The following is a 23,186-nucleotide window of genomic DNA, read 5'->3' on the forward strand; positions in this document are numbered from 1 at the left end:
ATATATATATATATATATATATATAAATAAAATAATAAAACAACCATAGAATGATTGTATCTTAGAAAAAGTCAGAAGAAAACTGACATTTATCCCAATGATATAGCTCTTTGATTCCTTGAAGAAAAAAAAATCTGACAACAAAAATGTAGATTATGCAATTATTGCATACTATCATTACAACACAATCTGTATCTGTATCAAGCTCTTTGACCTACATTAGAAGTACTTACTTCAACATTTAAAAAGTTAAAACTATTTACCATTACAGAAACAACAAACTTCTGCTTTACACTCTGAACAAACTCTTGCATTGAGAAATTTACACATTTTAAAAATCGTGTCTTTGGAAGGCTTGGTAAAGTACGAGCATGACCTTGACAAAATACTGGACCAGAACCTTAAAGTCGCAAGTTCACTTGTAACAAGCACTAGCAATGGCAATAGGTCTAGCTTTAAATGAATGTTGTATGGCAATGTGAAGCGTTACCAGTACAGAGCATGGGATAGGATATGCATTTGTATGGAAGAAAAGAAATGTAGAATAATATTGGTGTACGTTAAGAGGTCAAGTGACAGTTGCCCTGTCAAACCAGACTTAAACAACTATTAATGACTGCCCATCCTCCAATCTATGCTGCCGCCAGAGAGAAAAAAACATTTTCTAGTAATCCAAGACATTTTTAATAGCATTACAATGTCATGTCCGAGTCCCTGAAAGTTCAAGCTCAGGCAGCTGGATAAACAAAATTCACAGCTGTGTGGAGGGCAAGCACTGCCCACATCTTTAATGGGCTTGCTTCATTGTCCACTGTGGTTGTTTATTGGTCAAAAGGCTTAGTAGTCCCTCCTTATCTCATTTTGTAACCTTCCATGGCAACACCCAGTTACTAGTATTGTTGCTCGGTAGGCTTTAATTACAGCCTCCTAGCACTATTTTCTCAAATAGCTTTGTCCTGCCTGCTATTGAAGGCAAAACACACTCTCCTAATGCTTTTTTTAATAGCACGCATTTGCAATGCAATAGATCTCGTGTTTGCAAGAGTCTAATCTATTGGTATTGTAAATGAAATGCCTTTCATTTATCTCTTTAAAAAACGACACGTAAATAAAAAGCATTGACATTTATAATGCTAATAGCTCAAATGTGAGACCTATTGCATTGCAAATGCTCGTTTTTGTTGGAGTACATATTCTAGCCAATCAAATCATTACGCCTGGCTCCCAAAATGTGGGTGGAGCCAAAGTCCCTCTAGCGATGCTCAAATAATTGCCTGGCAACTACTGCTCTGTCAAGCCAGACCATAAAAACGTACTAAAAAAAAACATTAAAAAAAAAAACATCATTCTATAAGAACAACGGCTGATCAGCTATAATACTGCTCAAACAGTACAAAAGTCCCAGGCAATCCGGACTCACATTGAGACGCAAATGGAATACCTTGCTTACTAACAACGAGTTACAGGCCATGGCAGAAGCTGGTAAGCCCTCGATTGATAAGCTTTTTAATGATTGGATGACTTCTTTAGCTAATGCTCTGGCTCCATTCGCCTCTCCTAGGAAAAGTACCACAAAAATAAATTCTGCTCCCTAGTTCACCTCTCGTCTAAAAGAGTTACAATGCCAATGTAAACTATTGGAAAGAATATGGAGAAACAGCTACAAATCAGAAGAACTTCTACCTTTTAAAGCAGCACATAGACTATACCACCAGCAAATTAAAATAGAAAAGAAGGTCACTCTGGCAGCACACTCACTTCCACTTACCCAGACGGAAGCAAAGGTATCGCACTAGTCAATCTGGCCTCCTCTCCCTATTTAACATCGAGGGAGGTGCGGGCGCGCGCAGCGGCGCGCCAAAGGCAAGCCTGTCTTCGCCTGTCTTCGCCTGTCCGCGCCAGAACGCCGCCAGCTGCCTTGCCACTATCCTCTGTCCAATCCGGTCGTTCTACTGTACCCCTATCACTGAGAATGGCTACAACTACTCCACAATGAAGTAATTGCCTGCGTACTCCAGTAATGTATACTAAATTACTCTAGTGCTAAACTATTTCACAAAAGTGTGTGTGCTGTTTGGTTGGAAGGCAGCCAGCCTGATTGAAGAAACAACATCTAGTGGAATCACCACTAGTATCCCAAACGCACAACTTGTGCGTTTGGGATACTAGTGGCGATTCCACTAGATGTTTCTACAACTACTCCACCTCACATCAGGTATGCACGAAAACATTTGTTAGATTTAAACCGCTCCCCTTCCAAAGTATCAGAAAAACTACTAACCGATCTTCGGAAGGGCCCCTGTGCCTGCATCAAGACAGGTGATGCCCAAACTAAACTCACTAGCCCCCCACAGGGAAAATACACAGCTATATATTTTAATGCCAGATCCATCCCAAGACATGCTCTAGAGCATGGGTACTCACAAACTTTCTCTCGGGGGCCAAATTTACAGTGTGGTTTGTGTCCGAGGGCCGCATCGGTGGGGGCGGGGTCAGTGGGGAAGGGGGCGGGGCTAGAGCAAAGAAAACCTGTGACCATGAGGTTGATCACAGGTCCCTGCAGTGGACGCCTTCGTCCACTGAGCCACCAGACCCAGCATACACACAACTCTCTCTCGCTCTCCCTCCCTCCCTCTCTCTCCCTCCCTCCCTCCCTCCCTCCCTCTCTCCCTCTGTCTCCCTCTGTCTCACTCACTCTGACTCTCTCACTCCCTCTCTCCCTCTGTCTCATTCACTCTGACTGTCTCCCTCCCTCTCTTCATCTGTCTCACTCACCCTGACTGTCTCACTCTCTCTCTCTCTCTCCCTGTCTGCCTCTCTCTGTTTCCCTCTCCCTCACTCTATTTCCCTCTCCCTCACTCTATTTCCTTTTCTCCCCTATCCCTCTCTCTCCTTCCCTCTGTCTCCCTCTCTCTCCTTCCCTCTGTCTCCCTCTCTCTCCTTCCCTCTCCCTCATTCCCTCTGTCTCCCTCTCTCTCTGTTACATTCTCCCTCACTCTATTTCCCTCTCCCTCCTTCCCTCTGTCTCCCTCTCTCTCCTTCCCTCTCCCTCATTCCCTCTGCCTCCCTCTCTCTCCTTCCCTCTGCCTCCCTCTCTCTCCTTCCCTCTCCCTCACGTTGAGGTCTCCCTCATTCTGAGGTCTCCCTCTCTCTCCTTCCCTCTCCCTCACTCTGAGTTCTCCCTCTCTCTCCTCTCCTTCTCTCCCCCTCACTCTGAGCTCTCCCTCTTTGAGGTCTCCCTCTCTCTCCTTCCCTCTCCCTCACTCTGAGGTCTCCTCCCTCTGTCTCCTTCCCTCTGAGGTCTCCCTCTCTCTGAGGTCTCCCTCTCCCTCCTTCTGTCTCCCTCCTTCTGTCTCCCTCGCTCTGTCTCCCTCGCTCTCTCTCTCTCCCTCCCTCACTCTCCCTCCTTTGCTCTCCCTCCCTCCCTCGCTCTCCCTCCCTCGCTCTTCCTTGCTCCTCGCTCTCCCTCGCTCCCTCTCTCGCTTTCCCTCCCTCCCTCGCTCTCCCTCGCTCCTCGCTCTCCCTCGCTCCCTCTCGCTCCTTCTCTCGCTCCCTCTCGCTCTCCTTTGCTCCCTCACTTGCTCTCCCTCCCTCGCTCTTCCTTGCTCCTCGCTCTCCCTCGCTCCCTCTCTCGCTCTCCCTCGCTTGCTCTCCCTCCCTCGCGCTCCCTCTCCCTCGCTCCCTCTCCTTTGCTCCCTCACTTGCTCTCCCTCCCTCGCTCTCCCTCCCTTGCTCTCCCTCCCTCGCGCTCCCTCTCCCTCCCTCGCTCCCTCTCGCTCCCTCACTTGCTCTCCCTCCCTCGCTCTCCCTCCCTCCCTTTTGCTCTCCTTCGCTCATTGCTCTCCCTCCCTCCCTCGCTCTCCCTCCCTTGCTCTCCCTCCCTTGCTCTCCCTCCCTTGCTTGCTCGCCCTCCCTCCCTCGCTCCCTCTCGCTCTCCTTCGCTCTCCCACCCTCCCTCGCTCTCCCTCTCTCGCGCTCTAGCGTCCCAAACCCCAGGCACTGCCCGACCCTATGTCGCTACCCCCAGACCTCTGGTGCAGACACCAGGACGCTCGGAGAGGCTCGGCATCGTGTCTGGAGGCCTTATGGCTCGTCCACCACCTGTCTTCACTACCGGGCCGTACCCCTGAGCTGACGGACTCTTTGAGAGCCACGGCTGCCCAAAACCGGGCGCTGCGTCCCTAAAACCAGTGAAACTCACGAAGAGGGCAGGGCGCGGCAAGAGCCTCGGCTCTGTCCCTGGAGCACGCAGAGGCGGGCAGCACAGGACACTCCGCAACGCCCCTGGTGTTCCCAGACATTGTTGGACCCCGTCACCTCTGTCACTGTGCACCAGCGATGAAGGGCTGGACCTCTAAAGAGAGTCTGCTCTGTCACTGGTGCTCCCAGCACAGGGTAGAGCCGATGAGGTTCTTGGCAGCGCACCTGGTGATCACAGCGTGCGATACAGGAGTCTCTGTACCTGTGCTGTAAGCATCAGCCTGTGCCACGGACCGCCGCCCCCTGTGCCCCTCGAGGCGGGAACCTCTGTGAGCCATCACCATTTGCTGCCATGACTGGCGGGCACCACTGCCACTCGTTCGCTCAGTGACCCCAGAGAGACTCCAAAACCTGCGCGTTGACACGGAATAAGGTGCATCAAATCAATAAGCAAGTCGCTGAGGCGTTCCGGCGCTTGCAAAGTAAACACCAACTACCCAAGCAGACGCAAATGAAAAAGCCTCGCTTCATTTAGTCCTAAAAACAGTCTTGGAAACGGCGTGTCTCCTATGCTGTTCAGCTTCAAAGTGCTGCTGCCCTCCTGCGAAGAAGTGCAGCGATTTGAGAACATTTCTTTACTGGGCACAATCTCCAAACACAGCCGCACCCAAAAGCACTTGACAGCTTTTTAAACGACCATTGGCATGTTAATGAGGTTTTGTTCACCTCTCAGCGCCCCTGCAGCTCCACCCTGACTATAGTGAGAATCGCCCGGCCCCCACAGAGCAGCAGAATCTGAGTCGCGCTCTGTTTGCAGACACTCTAAAAAAAATTAAAAAAAAGCTCGGGTACGATGTCTGGAAGGTCCGCGGGCCGCCAGGGAAGGCTTGCCGGGCCTCCACTGGCCCGCGGGCCGTACTATGAGTACCCCTGCTCTAGAGATATGGAGTCTCCTTAACTTTGAAGAACCAGATCTATGTTTTATATCTGAAACATGGCTACACGAGCACGCCATCCCTGATCTTCATACAGCCTTTCCCCAGCAGTATTCTATAATTAGACGTGATAGAACAGGGGGAAAAGGTGGTGGAGTACTCATAGCAGCTAAGGAGAATATGAATGTTCAAATCATAGAAAGCCTTGTGGTAAATGATTCCGAAATCATAATTTTCAAAGTGAATAGGCTAGGAAAAGAAGAAATATGGAAAGGGGCATTATTATACCGTCCCCCTGGGAATAAAGGAGACTTTGCCAACATACTAATAGAAACCATAGCCCCTCACGCACGGACAGCAGACTATTTTTTACTATTAGGTGATTTTAACTATCACCCTGACGATCCGTCTAACACCGATACAGAAAGATTAATCTCTGCTATGAACACCCTCAATTGGACACAAAAGATTACTGGCCCTACCCATCAAGCTGGTCATACGCTTGATCTCCTAATATCTCGCTAACCACTCCTACTCCACTATTATGGACTGACCACTTTCTTGTGAAATTTTTCATAAGCAGCCACAGACCAGAAATCCTAAAAAATCAAAAATCATGTAGAAACATATAAAAAATAACTTTAGCTGCCTTTTCTGAGAATTTTGCGACAGACCAAAAATATTTAGAGGAAAATGTCAATCTTGGAGCTATGCATCTGGAGTCCGCTGTCTACAAGGCACTGGACAAGATAGCCCCTTTTCGAAAGGTGTACTGTAGGGAGAAAATTTCGCCTTGGTTTACTGACCAATTAAAACATCTCAAAACCTTAACAAGGAATGCCGAAAAAACCTGGCGAAAAAATAAAGACCCTAATAATCGTAAAATCTATCAAACCCTACATACTAAATATATGAGGGAAATAAAAACAGCGAAAAGAACACACATAGCTGAACGAATAAACAAAGCCGAGAATTAGTCTAAGGATGCTCCATCACATCCTAAAAGAATTCACTTCCTTTAAAAGTCCGCAAGAAACACCAAAAACAAATGAATGGACGGAAGATCTTTCTACGTTTCTAGACGACAAAATCATAAAAATATTCCTTTGAAACAGAGAATACATCCCTCCAATACCTGGAACAGGAGCTACATGCGAATCAAGCTGTAAATACAAAAGATTCATCCCCGAGCTGGTCCACTTTCGATCTGTTGGATACCGAAAAAACTATGCTATTAGGATGCAAAATCAAATCAGGCTCCCCCAGTGATCAGTTAACCTCAAAAATATTTGCCATTCTTGCCCCAGTGTTAGTAGACCCTTTTTCCTGCCTCTTAAGCACATCCGCTTCTGTCAGGGAATTTCCTAAAATTTGCAAGAGTTAAACCCATATTAAAAAAACCGATGCTGATGCAAACACTTTCTTAAATTACCGCCCCATCTCCCTGCTGCCCTATTCAGGGAAAGTATTGGAGGCATTTGTAAATGAACAACTGGTAAACTATCTTGAGAAGAACAACCTACTCGATTCCTCACAGTCGGGTTTCCGCGCTGCCCATAGCACGGAAACAGCCCTGATCAAGGTTGCCGACAACATCAGACTTGCTCTTGACAAACGTCAATCCTGCATTCTGGTGCTTTTGGATCAGTCGGCTGCCTTTGACACCATCTCCCACCAGATCTTGATCAGAAGACTGTGGGAGTGTGGTGTCAAAGGGCAGGTTTTAAAATGGTTTATCAGAAATTTGTCAAATCGAACAACTACACTGCAAATAGACGAGACCCTGGCCAGTACTCGGCCTGTCACAAGAGGCGTGCCTTAAGGCTCGGAATCATGCGAAGTCTACGTAAGGTCTTCAAATGGATACCAACAGAAGCACGCAGAACCTTGGTTCAGGGCCTTATAGTAAATAGGCTAGACTATGGTAAGTCTCTCCTCCTTGCCATAAATGAGTGCCATACTAGGAAACTGCAAGTTGTACAAAATACAGCTGCTCGTCTGATTCTGGATTTACCCAGACCATCCCCCTCTCTGCCATCCCTAAAAAGCTTACACTGGCTCCCTGTTAAAAAAAGAGCCATTTTTAAAACCATGTGTTTGGTTCATAAACACATGTACGGCCCAGGACCAAAATATTGGAATCAAAAAATGACATGGTACCAGCCTGGTCGACAACTGAGATCAAGTTCTAAGTCACAGCTTATGCCGCTCAGAGTTTTAACTGTTAGAAACGGCGGACGTGCCTTTTCCTTTATGGCACCATCCCTATGGAACAAACTCACCCTAAACATACGTACAACTACTGAACTCATGAGTTTCCGCAAAAAATTGAAAACATGGCTCTTCAGTTAAAATTCCATTTCCAGGATCATCCACTTCTTTCTAGGACTGTCCGCATGCGCCATGAGACTCCCTCGGGATGTGATATGTTGCGCAATACAAATATCCAGACTAGACTATTCTAAATCAATCAGGCAGTTACAAATCAGAAAAGCATTTTTAATATCATGAATTCTTATACGGATACAAACATTTTAGAACAAGAAATTCCGCCATCACAGGGAGTATGTGACCAAATTTCCAAATTCTTTTAATACAAAATTGTAGACCTAAAGAAAGATTTCATGGAAAAAATCCCCTTGTTTAGTGAAGCACAAACCTCAGGAACTAGAATGGAACTTACCTGCTTCAAGGCAATCAGTCTTGAACAGTTCAGGCAAGCTATTCTCTCTTGCAAGTCAGGTTCACCCTACGGTCCCTGCCCCCCACAAATCTTGCATGCCCTGGTGGACATTATAAACCTGACCATCAAATCACATAATTAACTCCTCCTTTAAGCTACCGAGAGTACCGGACAACTGGAAGATGGCAGCTGTAAAACCTCTATAAAAAAAAGAAAATTCCTGAACCCACCACTCTCCATCTCAGACCTATATCGAAGCTACCAGGACTGAGTAAAATAGCAGAGAAAGTGGCTAATCCACAACTTAATGATTACACCCTAAACAATCGGGTTTTAGACCTGGCAACTCAACAGAATCTGTGCGGCTCCATACAACTGAAACCCTATCGTTTGCCCTAGATCAGGGCATGGATGCGGTACTGGTTCTGCTGGACCTATCGGCCGCATTTGACACGGTCTCTCATGATATTCTGAGAGATAGGCTTGCAAATAGGGGCATCACCAAAAAGGCGCTGGCTATCATCTTTTTGGGAAAACAGATGTAATATAGTAAGACATGGGAATCTACAAATCCACAGAAAAACAGCTGTGATCAGGAGTCCAACTGGGCGCATCCCTGAGCCCAACTTTATTCAATCTAATATATATAACACCGCTGCTTACTTTGACACCGTCGACATCTAATCCATTTCATACACGGATGATACACCGTTAATGATTACCCTCGATAAAAATTCTACATCAGCGGAAGAGAAATCAACTGCAGTTATGGACTGGATGAAACTCAACCATCTCAAATGTAACAGCCAAAAAACGGAAATTATGCCGTTTGGAAAATCTAATCTTGTGATGCCTAAACAGTGATGGCTGCCAAATAAGGCTCCACCTCCGAACGCAGTAGATACTGTGACAAATTTAGGAATCAAGTTCGATCTCACACTGTCTTTCCACAAGTAAGCTCTTGCTGTGGCAGGTTTGTGTTTCCACACGATAAAGATCCTGAGAAAATTCCTCAATCTACTTCCTGTGAACGCTAGGACAGCAGTCGCTGTAGCATTGATCCTGTGCCGTCTGGATTACTGCAACAGCCTGTATGCAGGAGCTAAGAAGACTGTTCTGAAAAGGTTACATGTAGTCCAGAACGCGGCAGCTAGGTTAGTATTCTTCTTCAGCAGCAGCAATTAGAACCCTGCACTGGCAACACATTCACTAAAGGATTCCTTTCACAAGTCTAATAATCATCTACAGGGCCACCAGGGCAACAGGACCAAAATACCCGAGATCCAGAATCAGTCCATATACCACCAAACGCCTCTTCCAGTCATCCTCTGTGCTGTACTTTACAAATAAACTCAATAATTTGCAAATATTTTTGAAAAATACTTTTACCTGTGTAACACAGCAAGGACATGATGCATTCCAAGGTTATCTATTGTTATGCACAGTTTAAAACATTTTTGCAGTATCCCCCTTATCGTAGGAATTTTAATGTATACAAGAAAGCATTTACTTACATTGGCAGGACATTATCCAGATGATGATATACAGCATGTACCTGAAGTTAAAACATCCAAAACAGAATTGCTATTGCTTGCCAAGAACAATAAGCAACTAGACGGAACCTGCCTCAATGACATGAACACTGAAGGATTCGAACCACAACTTTCACCCTAAATGTAGCAGGTTAGATTTACCCTGGACACTAGCCTCACACCCAAAGAACAAATCCCCAACAAAGTCAAGACAGCCCGACAAAGTCACAACTGCAAATCACAACACAATAGTTGTAACCGAGCCCTTCGAACGTATCCTTTAACCCCTTCCATGCTGATGACGAACCCCAGCCGTCATGCACTACGGTGCTCGTGTGCTGATGACGGCTGGGGTTCGTCACGGCCCGCCCCTGTTCGTGTTTACAGCACACCAGGGGAATCGCGGCTGCATGGAAGGGGTTAAGTACTAGGTAGCACCCCCTTATCATGGGTTTTCACTGTGATGTGGCGACCGACTCTTAGTGTGCCATCCTCGCACTCCAACGTGGCTCCCAACTTTGACAATACACCAACTATTTACTTCAATGAAGGACCTACAATACTTCGCCCCTTCTCCTCTCATAATGATCCCCTCCAGCCTTCTGTCATCCCCAGCAGTGGCATTCTCACTCATCCGTTCCCACTTCCTGCAGCACACCCATCTCCCCTCAACTCATCTGAACCCTCTGACATACTTTGCCTCATTACCCTTAGACAACATTCCTGTCATCACCGCCTCACATAGTAGTTCCCCTAATAATTTGCTCGCAAAGGTGCCCCATCATCTATTGCCTACCCTGAAGTGCCCACCTTGACCCCATTGATCCACTCCCTGCACCACCCTCCCTCTCCCATCTGCAGCGCCCTTTCTCAAGAACCCCCCCCCCCCAACTTCTTCTGTCATGGCTTCTCTCAATCTCCTAGCAGTGAATTTTTCCTACCTTGTCATGTGCTCTTGCGTACTCTCAAATGCCGCACTCCATGGTTTCCGCCAATATAAGGTGGTACCTCGAGTCGTCAACAATTCTCTAGGGCTTCCCTGAGCCTCAAAATCCATATATCGCCATCTTTATATCCCCTGCACTGTGTGATTCCCTTTTCTGTAACCTGCAACGCCCGTAGCACCCACCAAGTACGGTCTTCCAACCAATGCCATGGATAGTTGTCCCTTTCCTGTCGGAATGGTCATGTCCACTCTGCATCCAGCTTTCAATGTGCGCCTTAGGCATCCAGGGCATAAGGAGCCCTTGTGATACATATCGCCAATGACTCCCCCCCCCCCCCCCCCGCCCGACTCTACTTCTACCCCATAAACTCAGTGCCTAAAACTTGGTATCACTACTCTACGTACCTGGAAACAGAAGTTATCGGGAGTAAAGACAGAACTACAGTGGACAGGCCTAGCCCACCCCTCCTTTCCTATTACCCCTCGGGGTAATGTTCAACTTTATTCGTGCTTCGTAACTCACTTCTCCAGCCCGAAGGCTTTGCCCGCTCCTCTCACCTGGTTGCCAGTGTCCCCTGGCAGGCCCCGAACGAGCACTTTCCTGCGGTTATAGAACTCTCTTCGGGTGCGCTGTAGACGGCTCTGTCGCTCCTGGGGGCTCAATGGGGGCAGCTCCTCCTCTCGCTGACGCCGCTCCAGCTCGGCGGGCTCCTGCCCCCAGCGCCGGCGAGCCCTGGTGACCTGCTCCGTTCCGGGATCCGCCATGTTTACCGCCGTTGAATTGTGTGTCCCCTGCTCTTCGGCTCTTGTCGGGACTCCTCCCAGCTCGCAGACATTGGCTGCTTGCCCCTTTCAACCCTCCTACGTCAGGTCAGGCACGCTCTTTTCTACTCCATGCCATGCCCATCAGTTCCGCTCTCGGCAAGAGCAGTTAAAAGAGCAGCACGGCGAACGGGGGGATTGATTTAGGTGCGTCTAATTTAGGTGCGTACCATTACAACGCGGTTACATAAACTTGTAATCCTCACAACAAACGCTTCTTTACTTATCACGGTAAATTCTTATAGCAGTGCACCAAAACGTTTTTTTTTAAATCCGACTATCGTGTTACAGACTACAATTATTTTTTTTTTTTTACCGGACTGCACTTTATCGATTAAACCCATTAAGGAAAAAAAAACTCTGGGATAAAAAATAAACATTGATCAGAACAGCGTGGCACTGGATGCAAATGTTGGAGATTCCTTTGCGAAAGGTAACTTTTATTTTATTTGCGCGGTTAATCTGATTGATTTTGACAAAGAAATGACATGGGTAGGACTGGCACCACCTGCAAATGTGATATCCATAGTGCTCTCGCTCGCTTAGCAGTCAGGGCCGGTGCTAGGACTTCTGAGGCCCCGGGCGAAACGGAAAATGTGAGGCCCCTCTAATTGCATAGTGCATTGCAAGAAGTGGCATCACAGAAAGTGACATCGCAGGACTATTGATCTTATTTGACAACACTGAAGCAACCTACATGGATATCAGTAACACAGACAATTATATTTATTTATTTATTTATGCGTTTTTATATAGCGCAGACTTTACCCGAAGGCGTCAGAGCGCTTCACAATAGGAACAGAACATTACAAATGAACAAAATTACAACAGCAGACGATAAGTTACATGAGTTAAAAGTGACAATTGTGAGCAAACAAAATACATGAGGTAGCAAACAGTGCAATGCAGGGGGAAAGAGTGACAAGTGTGCAGGTTACAAGAGAAAACAAAGTACAATTAGAGGTATAATACTGCAGTATATGCTAGACACAGAGGCACAAGAACAAATGTTACGTAGGCAATGGTGGCACTTGTGTAAGTATCAACAGCAAACAAAATGTGAGAGGTAGCAAAACAAGAGCAAAGTGACGTGTGCAAGTTACAAAAGGGTACCATACACAGGTACAAGGATAATACTGCAATAAATGGTAAACACTCAAACTACCAGAACACACTGGGAAGGCACTTCCATAGTCATAAGGAGTAGTTTTCAGTGATGGGAGGTCTTCCTTCAGATAATAGAGAGGGAGTGAATTACTTTAGGAGGTGTCTTTGGCGGAGGAGAACTTTGAGGTCCGTTTTGAAGACCTGGGAGGAGTGGTGGTCCGGAGCTGAGGCGGAAGTGTGTTCCATATTCTCAGCCTGAAAAGGATTGGGCCATCGTTCTTTCCTTCTTGAAAGTGGGAGGTTCAAGCAGTAGATTTTCTGGATTACGTGAAGGTCTAGAGCCTCCAGAGAGTTTCAGCTTGTTCGCCAGGTAGTGAGGAGAGGAGGAGTGCAAGGCTTTGTGGGTAATACAGGCAGTCTTGTAGATAGCTCTAGCCTCGATGGGAAGCCAGCGGAGGGTGGATAACATCGGTGTGATGTGGTCGTTTCTTTTGGCCCCATAAATAAAACGAGCTGCTGAATGGAGAACAGATCTAAGGGGGGACAAGTGGGATTTGGGGAGGCCAGTAAGAAGAGAATTGCAGTAGTCCAGTCTGGAGAGGACCAGCGATTGCACCAGGGTTTTAAGGTCCTGCTCCAGGAAAAAGCGACAAATTCCCCAAAGAAGGCGCAATTGGTATCGAGCAGACTTTGCAATGGAATTGATGTGGGAGATTAGATTGAGTTTTTTGTCGAGTATGACACCAAGAGATTTTGCGCTGTCGACAATGATGGGTTTATTGTTAAGTAGATTCATCTGATCCATCCATGATTGAACCGGGGGAGGAGAAAGTGAGGAGGAGGAATTCAGTTTTGGCGGGATTCAAAATCAGTTGATGAGTTGACATCCAGTTTTGAATGGAGTCGAGAGTAGAGCTTAGGATGGAGAGGTCGTGAGTGGAGGCAACCTTGAGGTAGATTTGAGTGTCGTCTGAATAGAGATGATAGTGGATCCCGGATTTACTTAGGAGATTTCCCAGTGGTTCTAAATAGAGAATGAACTAAGTGGGCGCAAGTATAGAGCCTTGCGGAACACCTTGACCTACCGCCACAGGAGATGAAAGACTGTTCTCTATTTTGATCATTTGGGTTCTATCTGAGAGGAAGGAGGCAAACCATCTAAGCACAGTGCCCTCCAAGCCCATTCTCTGCATTTGCATTTGCAATGCAATAGGTCTCGCATTAGGAAAGTTTGAGCTATTAGTATTGTAAATGTCACATTTTTTATTTATGTGTTGGTTTTGAAAATAGCAAAATTAATAGCTTTGTCATTTACAATGCCAATAGTTTTAACTTTCGCACATGTGACACCTATAGTATTTGTAATCCAATATGTGTTGTAATTACGTGCCTTAGATGTATTGATATTACATTTAACAATGGCTTTTATGTATTTTTTATAATTAATACTTAAATAAAAGTTATTGTAATTTATAATGGCAATAGCTTAAACTTTTGTAAATAACTTTTGTGAAGATTATGTTCAGTGTATTTTATTGTGATGAAAACCCAAGAACAGAAGTGAAATATTAACATCTTTTTGTGACATGTGTAATAAAGCTTGAAACATTGAGAGAACATATTTGAACCAGTTGTTGTTGAATGGTTGCACAGATTTATGCTGTGGTGGCGCTGAGTGATGTTGTGGTGGAGCTGAGTGATGTTGTGGTGGCGACGAGTGATGTTGTGGTGGCGACGAGTGATGTTGTGGCGGCGACGAGTGATGCTGTTGCGGCGACGAGTGATGCTGTGGTAGCCCATAGTGATGTTGTGGTGCCCCTGAGTGATGCTGTGGTGGTGCTGAGTGATGCTGTGGTGATGCGATAGATAGTGTGAGTGCGATAGATAAATTGTCAAAGCCCAGCTCACCTGAGTTTCTGTTCAGTTCTGATGGAGGTTGAAGACAGTCTGACCCCACCCTGAAACTGCTTGTTCCAGCACACTAGTTTTAAAACAGTGCACTAAGAACCAGAAGCTCAAGGGAAGGGGGGAAGTAGATAAAATAAAAAAGAGAGACAACACCGTTCTTGCGTTTCCACTGTAGAAGAGCTGCTAAAATCTGCGGCCCTCTCTGACTTCTGTAGAAACTGGTGCCTAATGAAACATAAACAAAGAACAGATAAGTGCAACTGTGGGAGGGCAGGCTTGATAAACAGGCGTGGAGGCTTAAGTATAGGTTGAAAAGAAGGTTTATTAACAAAAGTAGAAGAAATAAGGTTGTTGAGTTATAGTTAGCGGTTGCTTTTCTTCTTCATCCGATGTGTCCCGTGAGCTGGAATGATCTGATGATAGGGGTGTGTTTCTTCCGTCTAGATGTCCTTGTCCGTGATGTTCACCCCGGAGGCTCATAGGGGGATAAAGAAAGACAAAGGAGCCGTCAGAATAAGTTGATGCTATTTCAAGGTTGTAGTCCACATCACCTCACCGTGGTGCACTAGCGGTTTACAGTGCCTCAAGAATAGTTCCAACAGCCCAGAATTACTATAAGGCAAGATGAGCCCAGGGTAAAGATAGAAAATAAAGGAGGAAATATAGGTATAGCTAATTGCCTTGAATCTTCCCTTATGAACGGTAACGTCTGTGCTCAAGGGTAAACGGTGTCCACATGCATTCAAACCAACAGTAAGCATGTGTAGTCACAAAAGAGTTATCCTGAATTTCACAACCCTGTGTTACACGTAACTGCCTTGATTTCCCACTCTTCTCCCACCCTCTCCCAATTTCTCCCAAGACTCTGACACTAACCTGGCTCCGCCGTAACTCTCCTGAGTCACGGCCGCTCCCCAGCCACCTCCGGACACCACCAGTCTTCGGATCAGGCTTCTTCTTCTTCCTCGAGATTGTCGGATGGCCAATTCTTCTTGGTATCGGGTCCCGCGTTTTCTCCTTTCCACAGGTCGGGTCCCGCGTCTTCTCTCCTCCAGTCGGGTCCCGCGTCTTCTCTCTTCCAGTCGGGTCCAGCGTCATCTCCTTTCCTCAGGTCGGGTCCCGCGTCTTCTCTCCTCCAGTCGGGTCCCGCGTCTTCTCTCTTCCAGTCGGGTCCCGCGTCTTCGTACTCCCTCGTGGTCTCTCTTCCGCGTTCTTCCTCCCCTTCACGGTTGTTCTGTTCTTCTCTTATTGGTCCCCCCGTTCCATTTCCAGGTCGCGGAGGCGGAGCTTCCGGATTGTTTCTACTGCGTTCCTGTGAAGATAGAATAGAGGAATCTGGGACTTGTGGTCTCGAATAACGAGATGGAAACTCGCTCCGCTCAGGTACTTTCTCACATCCCCTTTCCCTTGCTGTCTTTCTTCTAGGGGTTTGTGCTTCTTGTGGATATCGTGATAAATAGTCTGCATTCCCTTGTTCTCGCCCTTTTCTATGGCGAGTATGAAATCTGTAAGGCTGCAGGGATAGGAACCATCTCAATACTCTCGTTGTGTCCTTTATTCCTAGCTAACCACTCTAGTGGTGCATGGTCTGCGAAGAGAGTGAATTCTCTTCCTTCCAAATAGTACCACAAGGTTTCTATTGCCCATTTGATGGCGAGGGCTTCTTTTTCGATAGTTGCGTAATTTTTTTATCGTGGGAAAAGTTTACGACTGATGTACAGAATAGGTTTCTCACCCTGAGTCGTTTCTTGAGAAAGGACTGCCCCTAACCTCTGATCAGATGCGTCTGTTTGTAGAATAAAGGGACGAGAATAGTCTGGGCTAATTAGGACAGTTTCTGATGTTAGAGAATTCTTCAGAGCCTCAAAGGAATGTTGTACTTTACCAGAGGGGTATTGTAACAACTGTTCTGTTTTACAGTTCTTTTGTAGAAGATCAGTCAGGGGAGCTGCCATCTGGGAGAATTGAGGGATGAATCTTCTATAGTAACCTAGAAGTCCCAAAAATGCTCTCAAATCTTTTTTTGTTTTAGGAAATGGTATGTTGGAAATAGCCGACAGTTTCGACGGCTGCAGTCTTATAACACCTTCACCCAGTAAATACCCTAGATACTTGACTGTTTGTGCTGCCAAATGACTCTTGGCTGGGTTGATTTTTAAACCATGCATACCTAAAGTTTGCACGATAGTGGTAAGATGTTTTTAGTGTTGTTCCCAGGTGTCACTGTATATTACAATGTCATCTATGTAGGCTCCAGCAAAATCATCATAGGGCCCTAGGATTGTATTCATGGCTCTTTGAAATGTTGCAGGAGCCCCATGTAAACCAAAAGGCAACATTCTAAATTGGTACAATCCGTCGGGTGTGGAAAAGGCTGTTTTTTCTTTGTCCTCTTCTTTTAATGGTATCTGTCAGTAGCCTTTACACAGATCTAGGGTACTGATGTATTTGGCTTTCCCTATTCTCTCCACCATTTCGTCCACTCGAGGGAGTGGGTAGGTGTCAAATTCTGAGATCTTATTCACCTCTCTAAAGTCAATACAAAATCTAATCGACCCGTCCGGTTTAGGTACGAGTACAATGGGAGAGTTCCATTCGCTCTTAGATGGTTCTATGATTCCCATCTGCAACATCTTTTGTACTTCTTCTCTTATCGTTTGTCTTCTTGCTTCTGGTATATGATAGGGTCTTAACCTGACTCGTTTACCAGATGGTGTTTTTATGGCATGCTCAATGAGGTTGGTCATTCCTGGGGTGGTTGAGAAAACAAATTCAAGAGGTCGTAATACCTCGAGTAATTTGTCGTGTAAAGGTTTAGGCAATTCTGAATCAATACACTGCTGAAATAGAGGTTCCGGAACATCTCTGTTTTGAACAGCCACTGGAGCTGGTCCCTCCCATTTCTTTAAGAGATTCACATGATATATTTGCGAAATTCTCTTGTTGCTGTCTACTTCTATGCGATAGGTTACAGGGGTGACTTGTTGGAGCACTGTGTAAGGTCCCTGCCATTGTCCTAACAGTTTCTGATCTGACGATGCCATCATAAGCAATACCAAATCACCGACTTGGAAGGTTCTCAATTTGGCCCCTTTGTCATATTGTACTTTTTGTGCGTTTTGTGCATCTTCTAAGTTGTTTCTGACTATTTCTCGTATTTGACCTAAATGTGTTTTTAAATTGACACATACTCTGGTAAGGGTTTGGTATGATCCCGTTCATTTTCCCACTGTTCACGGGCCATGTCTAAGAGGGTGCAGGGTTTATGTCCATAGAGCAACTCAAAGGGTGAATATCCCATACTCTTTTGTTCTTTGCATCTGATGGCAAAGAGGGCCAAGGGAAGAATATCTTCCCACCTTCGTGTTTCCAAGTCCAACAACTTTTTAAGAGTGGCTTTGATGGTGGCATTATATCTTTCCACCAAACCATCCGTTTGTGGATGGTAGGCAGCTGTTCTGATTTGCTTAATTCCTAGTTGTTTGCATATATTCTGCATCAGTTTGGAGACGAATGGAGTGCCCTGGTCAGTTAGGATCTCTTTGGGAAACCCTACCCTAGAAAAGACTCCAATCATAGCTTTGGCTATATTAGTAGTGTCAGGTCGACGGAGTGGTATGGCCTCAGGGAATCTAGTAGCCTAATCCACCATAACCAATACATATCTATAACCACTTCGAGAAGGTAACAGAGGTCCAATTATATCCATGCCCACTCGACTAAAGGGATCATGGATGATGGGAAGAGGTAACAGTGGGGCTCGCAGTGGATGATACCGACTGTGTCGCTGACAAATAGGACATTCTCTACAGTATTTCTTTACTTGCTGGTATATCCCTGGCCAATAGAAATTTTCTACAATGGTTTTCTCAGTTTTCTCTGCCCCAAAGAGACCCCCTAAAAGGTCACTATGTGCAAGATACAGTACTTTTTCTCTAAAGGGTTCTGGTACTAATAACTGAGCTCTTTGGTCTCGATCCCCTTTCCTATACAACAATCCATTCTTAATGAAAAAATATGGACCTACATGTTGTGGGTCCTCTTCCTCGAGTGCATTTTTCCATGCCTCTTGTAAAACAGGATCCTCTTGCTGAGCGGCATGAAAATTGCGGTCTGTTTCCCAAGGATTTTCTACCGGAATAACCGGCATGGCTAAAGGTTTTCCTTTTTCAGCCCATCTTTGACTTCGGCTTTTCTGAGGTTTGGAAGGTGGCCATTCTTTTTCTACATCTTTAGCAAAAGGTGCTGTAGCTAGCCATTCCCTCATTTCCTCTGATCTGGTTCCCTGCAACAACTGGGGTAGTTTGGCATGATCATTACCAAGAATAGCTTGTTCCGGTAGGCGTGGTATTAGGCCTACAGTTAAGGACGTGCCCTGATCCTGTGGATGTTGAATTAGAACCTTGGCGGTAGGATATGGTTTGGTGTCGCCATGTACACATTTAATGGCCACCATACCATCAATAGGTCCTATATTGTCACCTAAGTCTTGAGGCCGAACTACACTATGAAGACATCCAGTGTCAGCTAAGGCTGTGACCATTTGCCCATTCACAGATACAGGACATTTGTAAGGAGGAAGTTTCTTGTTGGGGGGTGTGCAATAGTAATTACGAGCCATTCCTATTTCCATGGGTTCTTCTCGTTGAGGACAAAATCGTGCTATGTGTCCCATTCCTCCACATTGGAAAAACTGGGGTCCCGTTACAGGAGGCCTGTTGATCGGGATACTGGGTATGGGCATACTTGGAACAAAAGTAAGGGGTTCGGGTTTCTTGACCATAGGAGGCCTGATCGGCCTGTGTCCTGAATGACTCCCGGTTTTCCCTACATTTTCTTCTTTACCCTTTTGAAAATCTTGGGCCCTGCTATAAGCACTAGCTATTTCTACCGCAGTTTCCAGAGTGAGGTTCGCCTGTTGTCTAACCCAACGTTGTATGAGGGGATGTAAGGAGGTTAGGTATTGTTCGAGATAAATCTTTGCCATAATGCCATCCTTATCTGTGGTGGTAGGTTTTAGCCAACAATCCGCCATGTCTTTAACCCTGAAGTACAGAGCACGGGGTGTCTCTTGAGGGCCTTCTTTCATTTGTCGTAACTTAAGCCTATAGGTTTCGTCATCGATTCCCAGTCTCTCTAATATACATTTCTTAATCTCCGCATAGGGAACTGTTCCCTGTAGGGTGGCAGCTTGATAAGCGGCCTGCAAGTCTCCTAATAACAGTGGTCCCAAATACTGACCCCATTTGTCTGCGGGCCACGAGGCTGCATTTGCCATGCGTTCAAAGTTACTGAAGAAAAAATCCGGGTCTTCTCCAGCTACATAACGTTGCAACACTACGGAGGGTAGGGTGTTAGGACCTCTTTGTTGACCAAGGGCCGTGGTGAGTTTGTCCACAACAGTCCCTTGTGTTTGTTCTTGATCAGCGAGTACTTTTTGCAATTTTCCTCGGTCTTCCTCAACAACGGTCAAAAAGCGTTCCATAACTTTCCCCAGGTGTTCCTGGTTTTCAGCCATCTTCGCTAGGGCGGCCTCCATTTCGCCTTTGGATCCCACTTCTGACACCACTTGTGGGTGGGCAGGCTTGATAAACAGGCGTGGAGGCTTAAGTATAGGTTGAAAAGAAGGTTTATTAACAAAAGTAGAACAGGTAGGTTGTTGAGTTATAGTTATCGGTTGCTTTTCTTCTTCATCCGATGTGTCCCGTGAGCTGGAATGATCTGATGATAGGGGTGTGTTTCTTCCGTCTAGATGTCCTTGACCGTGATGTTCACCCCGGAGGCTCATAGGGGGATAAAGAAAGACAAAGGAGCCGTCAGAATAAGTTGATGCTATTTCAAGGTTGCAGTCCACATCACCTCACCTTGGTGCACTAGCGGTTTACAGTGCCTCAAGAATAGTACCAACAGCCCAGAATTACGATAAGGCAAGATGAGCCCAGGGTAAAGATAGAAAATAAAGGAGGAAATATAGGTATAGCTAATTGCCTTGAATCTTCCCTTATGAACGGTAACGTCTGTGCTCAAGGGTAAACGGTGTCCACATGCATTCAAACCAACAGTAAGCGTGTGTAGTCACAAAAGAGTTATCCTGAATTTCACAACCCTGTGTTACACGTAACTGCCTTGATTTCCCACTCTTCTCCCACCCTCTCCCAATTTCTCCCAAGACTCTGACACTAACCTGGCTCCGCCGTAACTCTCCTGAGTCACGGCCGCTCCCCAGCCACCTCCGGACACCACCAGTCTTCGGACCAGGCTTCTTCTTCTTCCTCGAGATTGTCGGATGGCCAATTCTTCTTGGTATCGGGTCCCGCGTTTTCTCCTTTCCACAGGTCGGGTCCCGCGTCTTCTCTCCTCCAGTCGGGTCCTGCGTCTTCTCCCTTCCAGTCGGGTCCTGCGTCTTCTCCTTTCCTCAGGTCGGGTCCCGCGTCTTCTCTCCTCCAGTCGGGTCCCGCGTCTTCTCTCTTCCAGTCGGGTCCCGCGTCTTCGTACTCCCTCGTGGTCTCTCTTCCGCGTTCTTCCTCCCCTTCACGGTTGTTCTGTTCTTCTCTTATTGGTCCCCCGGTTCCATTTCCAGGTCGCGGAGGCGGAGCTTCCGGGTGGTTTCTACTGCGTTCCTATGAAGATAGAAGAGAGGAATCTGGGACTTGTGGTCTCGAATAACGAGATGGAAACTCGCTCCGCTCAGGTACTTTCTCACATCCCCTTTCCCTTGCTGTCTTTCTTCTAGGGGTTTGTGCTTCTTGTGGATATCGTGATAAATAGTCTGCATTCCCTTGTTCTCGCCCTTTTCTATGGCGAGTATGAAATCTGTAAGGCTGCAGGGATAGGAACCATCTCAATACTCTCTCGTTGTGTCCTTTATTCCAAGCTAACCACTCTAGTGGTGCATGGTCTGTGAAGAGAGTGAATTCTCTTCCTTCCAAATAGTACCGCAAGGTTTCTATTGCCCATTTGATGGCGAGGGCTTCTTTTTCGATAGTTGCGTAATTTTTTTCTCGTGGGAAATGTTTACGACTGATGTACAGAATAGGTTTCTCACCCTGAGTCGTTTCTTGAGAAAGGACTGCCCCTAACCCCTGATCAGATGCGTCTGTTTGTAGAATAAAGGGACGAGAATAGTCTGGGCTAATTAGGACAGTTTCTGATGTTAGAGAATTCTTCAGATCCTCAAAGGAATGTTGTACTTTACCGGAGGGGTATTGTAACAACTGTTCTGTTTTACAGTTCTTTTGTAGAAGATCAGTCAGGGGAGCTGCCATCTGGGAGAATTGAGGGATGAATCTTCTATAGTAACCTAGAAGTCCCAAAAATGCTCTCAAATCTTTTTTTGTTTTAGGAAATGGTATGTTGGAAATAGCCAACAGTTTCGACGGCTGCCGTCTTATAACACCTTCACCCAGTAAATACCCTAGATACTTGACTGTTTGTGCTGCCAAATGACTCTTGGCTGGGTTGATTTTTAAACCATGCATACCTAAAGTTTGCACGATAGTGGTAAGATGTTTTTGGTGTTGATCACAGGTGTCACTGTATATTACAATGTCATCTATGTAGGCTCCAGCAAAATCATCATAGGGCCTTAGGATTGTATTCATGGCTCTTTGAAATGTTGCAGGAGCCCCATGTAAACCAAAAGGCAACATTCTAAATTGGTACAATCCGTCGGGTGTGGAAAAGGCTGTTTTTTCTTTGTCCTCCTCTTTTAATGGTATCTGCCAGTAGCCTTTACACAGATTTAGGGTACTGATGTATTTGGCTTTCCCTATTCTCTCTACCATTTCGTCCACTCGAGGGAGTGGGTAGGTGTCAAATTCTGAGATCTTATTCACCTCTCTAAAGTCAATACAAAATCTAATCGACCCGTCCGGTTTAGGTACGAGTACAATGGGAGAATTCCATTCGCTCTTAGATGGTTCTATGATTCCCATCTGCAACATCTTTTGTACTTCTTCTCTTATCGTTTGTCTTCTTGCTTCTGGTATACGATAGGGTCTTAACCTGACTCGTTTACCAGATGGTGTTTTTATGGCATGCTCAATGAGGTTGGTCATTCCTGGTGTGGTTGAGAAAACAAATTCAAGAGGTCGTAATACCTCGAGTAATTTGTCGTGTAAAGGTTTAGGCAATTCTGAATCAATACACTGCTGAAATAGAGGTTCCGGAACATCTCTGTTTTGAACAGCCACTGGAGCTGGTCCCTCCCATTTCTTTAAGAGATTCACATGATATATTTGGTCAATTCTCTTGTTGCTGTCTACTTCTATGCGATAGGTTACAGGGGTGACTTGTTGGAGCACTGTGTAAGGTCCCTGCCATTGTCCTAACCGTTTCTGATCGGACGATGCCATCATAAGCAATACCAAATCACCGACTTGGAAGGTTCTCAATTTGGCCCCTTTGTCATATTGTACTTTTTGTGCGTTTTGTGCATCTTCTAAGTTGTTTCTGACTATTTCTCGTATTTGACCTAAATGTGTTTTTAAATTTGACACATACTCTGGTAAGGGTTTGGTATAATCCCGTTCATTTTCCCACTGTTCACGGGCCATGTCTAAGAGGGTGCGGGGTTTATGTCCATAGAGCAACTCAAAGGGAGAATATCCCGTACTCTTTTGTTCTTTGCACCTGATGGCAAAGAGGGCCAAGGGAAGAATATCTTCCCACCTTTGTGTTTCCAAGTCCAACAACTTTTTAAGAGTGGCTTTGATGGTGGCATTATATCTTTCCACCAAACCATCCGTTTGTGGATGGTAGGCAGCTGTTCTGATTTGCTTAATTCCTAGTTGTTTGCATATATTCTGCATCAGTTTGGAGACGAATGGAGTGCCCTGGTCAGTTAGGATCTCTTTGGGAAACCCTACCCTAGAAAAGACTCCAATCATAGCTTTGGCTATATTAGTAGTGTCAGGTCGACGGAGTGGTATGGCCTCAGGGAATCTAGTAGCGTAATCCACCATAACCAATACATATCTATAACCACTTTGAGAAGGTAACAGAGGTCCAATTATATCCATGCCCACTCGACTAAAGGGATCATGGATGATGGG

General features: G+C 45.9%; 2 protein-coding genes across 3 annotated transcripts in view; one reads left to right on the forward strand and one right to left on the reverse strand.

Moving 5' to 3' along the window:
* The window catches only part of RAVER1 (ribonucleoprotein, PTB binding 1), a 264,889-nt gene extending 253,775 nt beyond the window's left edge, over positions 1-11,114 (reverse strand). Inside the window, exon 1 of one of the 2 annotated variants that reach the window (XM_086959113.1) lies at positions 10,855-11,114. In XM_086959113.1, the coding sequence (XP_086815239.1) occupies positions 10,855-11,061 (207 nt within the window). In that variant the 5' untranslated portion in view covers positions 11,062-11,114. The remainder of the gene's footprint in view (positions 1-10,854) is intronic. The other variant, XM_086959114.1, reaches the window with a different exon arrangement.
* Positions 11,115-11,210: 96 nt separating this feature from the next.
* Positions 11,211-23,186, forward strand: part of LOC147748200 (uncharacterized) — a 236,375-nt gene continuing 224,399 nt past the window's right edge. Inside the window, exon 1 of the mRNA XM_086936395.1 lies at positions 11,211-11,551. The gene's annotated coding sequence lies outside the window, so the exon portion shown is untranslated. The remainder of the gene's footprint in view (positions 11,552-23,186) is intronic.

This window comes from Lissotriton vulgaris, chromosome 1_1, assembly GCF_964263255.1.
Source record: "Lissotriton vulgaris chromosome 1_1, aLisVul1.2, whole genome shotgun sequence".
Classification (NCBI taxonomy): Eukaryota; Metazoa; Chordata; class Amphibia; order Caudata; family Salamandridae; genus Lissotriton; species Lissotriton vulgaris.